The sequence below is a fragment of the Rhododendron vialii genome, chromosome 2a (genome assembly GCF_030253575.1).
Source record: "Rhododendron vialii isolate Sample 1 chromosome 2a, ASM3025357v1".
NCBI classification, from domain to species: Eukaryota; Viridiplantae; Streptophyta; class Magnoliopsida; order Ericales; family Ericaceae; genus Rhododendron; species Rhododendron vialii.
This window is the reverse complement of record NC_080558.1, coordinates 34478841-34484654: the sequence shown is the minus strand read 5'-3', so window position 1 is coordinate 34484654 and position 5814 is coordinate 34478841. Positions and strand designations below refer to the sequence as shown.

General features: G+C 35.4%; 1 protein-coding gene across 1 annotated transcript; it reads right to left on the bottom strand.

Annotated features, from left to right (window-relative positions):
- Positions 1-481: 481 nt before the first annotated feature.
- Positions 482-4649, bottom strand: LOC131313012 (polygalacturonase-like). The gene is made up of 4 exons (XM_058341058.1): positions 4209-4649; positions 2581-2870; positions 1644-1872; positions 482-700 (listed from the first exon to the last, which is right to left on the bottom strand). The coding sequence occupies exons 1-4, from the start codon at positions 4647-4649 to the stop codon at positions 482-484; spliced, it is 1179 nt and encodes a 392-aa protein (XP_058197041.1).
- Between the last annotated feature and the right edge of the window lie 1165 nt (positions 4650-5814).

Genomic DNA, 5814 nt, shown 5'->3' with positions numbered 1-5814 from the left:
AAATTAGAAGAAGAAATCAAAGTGGAAAAGAGAAACACAAGCTTGAACGCACATAAAAGACTAAAAGAGGGAATAATAAGTTTAACTTTTCATCGAACGAAGGAAAGCTCAAACCTTCTCTTTCGACGATAGTTTCATATCAATAATAACAAAAAAAGAAAGAGGAGTACTTGAATTACAGAACCACTGCCGATATATAATTGATGGAGCTCAGCTACCAAAACTCTCTCTACCTAATTAACTACTACGATATACACACACCCATCTAAAAATATGAACAGTTCTAATCACCGGAACAAAATTCAAAATGAGCAAAATCTCGCCGAGGGTCAACAAAAAATACTCTCCCAACTTGTTAAACTATGATTAGGGTGATAAATATGAAAAAATACCTATATAAAGAGATAAAACTTAATTGCGTTTTTCCCTACTTTTTTTTTTTTTTTCCCATTTTTATGAAGTTTAATACGTAGCTAGCTAGCTACAAGCAGCTTGGGGGCACTACTACACCCAAATTGCTTCCTGCAGCATTAACACAAGAAGATTTTGCTGGTAGATTCGAGCCCTCAAGATTTATATCTTCCAATATTATCCCGCTGCATGGCTGTTCATTACTGCAATCGAATTTCATTGCGACTTGTGTCGCTGATGACCCGTGAATGTCCTGATACGTGACGTTGCTAATCTTCACACCTGAAACCTGTCCATTAAAAATTTAGCGGCAATGATTTTGGTATGCTTTTCCACCTGTTTAAAAAAGACTTCGATGTGGAAAGACCACCTCGATCTTCATTCCATCCTAGGCTGAAGAGAAAAACAAAAGACAGACGTTTTCACATTCTCTCTTCTTCTTAATTTTTTTTTTCACGGGGAGCTAGATTTGTAGTCCATCCATCAGGTGCAGTTCAAGAAATTTTTGGGCTTCTTCTGAGCCTAATCGGGACCGTTCGCTTTTTTAGGCTCTGTTTGGAACTTGTGGAAAAGAAAAGAAAGTGGGAGGAAAATGAGAAGAAAAATTAAGGAAGAGAAAATTTACTATTCTCAAAACTTAAAATTGTTATTTTCTTCTCTCTTTCTCTTTCAACCAAACAATAGGAGGGAAAATTTTTAAGTTTTCCTTTCTTTTCCTTTCCTTTCCTCAAGTTCCAAACAGAGCCTAAGTAGAGTTTGTAGAGAGCATGTAGGTGGAAAAAAATCACCTTGGTATGATCGAGATATAGTTTGATATGTTTTCGGAACACTTTTCTTTAATCTTATTACCATTTTAGTAGTTTATTTATCACTAGTCAAAAGATAATAAACTATTTTTGTACTTTGCACATATTACAAACTTTTTCTGAACAACAGTTTTGAAATTAATAAAAACAAATTTGAAATTAGCACTAGTACTTTATAGTATCTTTAATAATGAACAATAACATAAAGAGACGTGCAAATAATAAAAAGGGAAATCAATATTCGCGCTCCCTTTTTTGATGCAGACACTCCACTTTGTTCATGAAGTTACTAGTAATTGCACGTTGAAAGTGGAGCGCCTGCATCAAAAAAGGGAGCGTGAATATCAATTCCCATAAAAAGGGAAGAGCAAAAAACAATTGCTTTAAAGAAAGGGAACAACAGAGTTAATTAGGGATGTTAATTACTTGATTAGGGCAATCGTGGCCTCCCGGGCAGTAATTTTGTTGGATAACGATGGGATTAGCGGCATTGACCATGGTGATGTGCTGGAAGAGGACACCGTTAACAAATCCATTGCTGGGTTTGGCCCAAGTCTTTATTCTCACCCCGTTCTGTGTACCCGTGAACGTAACCGTTTTAACCGTCACATTGCGAACGCCACTTTCTTCCAGGGCCCATCCTAGACTCCCGATGCTGCAAACAATAGTAGACATGATGTGTTGGGATAAACAGATCTAATAAGCACGCAACAGTAGAAATATATGAAAACCGATCACAAATTGATTTTTGCCCTCCTCAGGAAGGGAATAGTCGATGTGCGTGTAAGTTGGCACAGGACTAATTATTCGGTGCCCTTAGGCGCGCACCCCCAGGCAATGTCATAGGCTTCTTCTCCACCACACATTTTGTCTTCGGTCCCACCATAATGTCGGGTAGAAAAAGAGCCTAGAGCACCACGTGGCGATTCCCCATGGATATTGAATAGTTAATATTCCTAGCCCAGCCCCGTCGAATAAAAAAAATTGATTCACAAATAGAATGTTTATAATAATAAAAGCATATCCATGACGTTGCAAGCCAACAATCATTACAAACCCAATCCTACGACTAAGAACCTTCCTACGATTGTTAGAAACAAGCTAACAATCTTATTCATGAATGAAACGTCCTTATAATGGATTTTGTAATTAATCACTATTTATTTGAGAAAATAAAAAAAAACATTTTTATTTTTATTTTTTGAGAAAATATAAGACACATACTATTATAAGAACCTTGAATTTCTTGGATATTCCAGAGTCCATGATGTGAAAATCGGATAAAACTCACACGTATGGTACCCGAGTCAATGTAACCTAGCTAGCTAGGAATCGAGCATGCATGCATATCAATCCATCTTACCTAATACCATGTCCAGGGCCGCAATTGATCTGTTCAATCCACAAATTGGTAGTGCCTGGACCGATCGAGATGCAATCATCACCAGTAGCGATATTGGAGTTCATAATCGTGACCTCGGATGACGAAGCAATGTGAATGCCGTCTGTGTTAGGGCTATTGCCGGAGGCCTGTACCGTCACTCCTAGCACCTTGACATTGTTGCAGCTGTCGATAACAATGTGAAACATCTGACTATTTACTAATGTTATTCCGCTAATCGATATGTTGTTAGAATTGGTGAATTCTAGCGTCTGCAATTACATTCAAAAGGGAAGCAATTACTACATCAAAAAAAACAAAAAATTGAAAATTAAGCAAAAAGATAAAATAAAAAAAATTCATTACACTTATATATTTGTCAAGAATGCAGAGAGATAAATTAGCTATACAAAATATTTAGGCAATAAGAAACCAGTCAAGAAATATTTATTAAAGCTTATCTTGTATTTTGTTTGCTTTCAGTTTTGATATGGATTCACTGTTGTCTGAGTTTGAACTGCATAAAGCATTTAATAAAATCTCAGTTATTCAATTGTTTTTGTAATGGTTCAGATTTGTTGAAAAATCATGAGATTTTTAAGAAATTACACGAGGAGGCAAAAATTGCCACATGTGCTCCATGGAGGATTTGACTCCTCCCATAGGAGATGCTTAGTTTCAGTGGTGGAGCTAGAATATTACACTGAGGGGGCCAATTTAAGAGAAGTATTTTTATGTGGCAATGTAATTCAATATATAATCGAGTAACTTTTGTAGTAAAATAATATATTCCACAAGATGTTACATAATCTTTTGTCGACAATCGCAATGTCAATATGTGCTTATTTTCGTCTATGAAAGAAATTGAGCAAATTTTACATGATAGTGTAAAATACCTTTAATTACTAACTAGATTAAATCAACATTAAGTTAGATTTTTAGAGATGGTTAAACTAATTATATAATTTATACTCACATTACACATAATAATACTAGTTAAAAATATAATGTTGGGGTCCGACCCCACCACGCCCCTTCATAGCTCCGCCATTGATTTTTTGTTTCGGAAAAATTATACCATCACATATTAACATATATACAAGTTTGCTTGACCAAATAATTAGAACAAGCTGCAATTTAGTTCACATAGTATTTTCCAGTTTAAATCTGATGTCTCCCATATCACTAAGCAAAAATAATTATAGAGACAATCCAAATTTTTTAGTACTTTTACAACTGTCGGAACACAATTAATGGATAAATAACTCAAACAGAAGTGGGCTTGACACAAGCATGCACGTAGAGTGTATTCCACACACATTCTAACTAGGAAATAGTACTACTTCCGTCTAAAAAATATCGTGCAAAACAAGAGCTTAAAAATAATGTATTTAGTCAAGAAAATTAAAACTTTTTGCCGCTAGTTACCAGATATCAATGACTTCTTTTCATTTATGGAAAAAGAACTTCAAATTTCTTTTAACGATAATTTATTTTTTAAATTTTCGTTTGAAAGACCAGAAAATCTTTTTGGGACGAGAGGAGTAATATTTTCGGGTATATATAGAGTATCCTTGCATGTCTATATATGACTCCTACTTCGTACTTACCGTAGCTCCCATAGGGCAACTCTGTCCGGAGGCTTTACAAGCCCACAAACCAGTTCCTTGACCATTAAGAGTCCCACCACCGTAAATTGAAACACCGGTTACACGCTCAAACACAAGCCAGTTATCCAAACTACTGATAACGCGATAATCAGCAGGAGCCAAGAGGGTGCCGTTGATATGAATGTCGATGGCGCTGCTTTTACACACGCCGCTGAATACAGTTTTTCCGACCAAGTATTGCCCTGGCGGAACGTAGATTGTGGCCGGGCATACCGAGTCACAAGCTGCGCGCCAGGCGCTGAGGAAGGAGTTGGTCGAGTCAGATGTTCCATCTCCTATGGCTCCCAGTGTGACCACATCGTATGTTGCTGCAGTTGCTAGGGAGAGGGAGAAGAAGATGAAGAGGGGCGTGAGAAGAACTCTCATCATTGGTTTCACCATCTTTGTTTTGGAGAGAGAGAGATGGCAAGAAGTTGAAAGGGTTGAAGGGGGTATTTATAGGCTTTGAATGGTATGTTTGGAAATAATGAAAAATACAATCTAGAGCGATATGGGTTCTATATATTCCGGTTATACGTACATGGAAGAAACTAGTTTCCTTTTGAATTATTTTTTTTATCAGGAATTTCCGTTTAAATTCTTTTTTTTTTTTCAGGAATTAATTTCCTTTTAAATTTGATATATGTACGTAATTAAAAAAAAGTTCCTCCTATAAAGTTATCATTTGTTTTCAACTTTTTGCTTGGATTCTCTCAAGTCTGGTTTAGGCAGTTTGAAGGCTCTTTTCAAACTCACATTGATGATTGGAACAATTCACCTTTCGCTTTTTAACCTTTTGCTTGCATACAATTTAGAGCTCGTCGAAAATGATCCCATTTGTGTTTTTTTTTTTTTTATCGGCAAATGATTCTTTTTGTAACGACTCTGATTTTCAGTAAATAAAAAATTTCGTTAATTATTTAAATTCTATTTTAATTACTTGGTATTGCTTTTAAAATTCCTATTAATTTCTAATAATCCGTCATAATTAAGATTTAAAACTTATAAAATTATATTTCTTGGCTTGAAATTCTACATGGCAAATAAAATTGGCTTTCAACCGATTAGTTAGAGAAACCTAACTACCATTTCACCTAATTACTTTTCTCTAACCTTAGATGAACCTTTTTAATCATCTTTGAGCCTTATGAACCCCTCCCAACCCTAATTGAACCATTAGACCATTAAGAATAATCGTTTTACTTGCATAACTAGTCATTTCAAGACCTTACTTCTCACTACTACCTCTTTATCCATTGGATAATAGTTTATAGGGAAATTTTTATCTCTTGAATAATAAAAATAAGACTTGTCAATGAATACATGGATTTGACAAGTCAATCATTAGAATCCTTCATCATTTTGCATCCAAAAGAAGCAACCTTAGCATTGGCATGCATGCAAACTTAGGACTAATAGCCTTGAACTTAATTATCCTCTGCATGCATGCAAACCTAGGACTAATAGATTTTCTCTCTCTCTCTCTCTCTCTCTCTCTCTCTCTCTCTCTCTATATATATATATATATATATATATATAGAGAGAGAGAGAGTAAGCTTCTAATGCG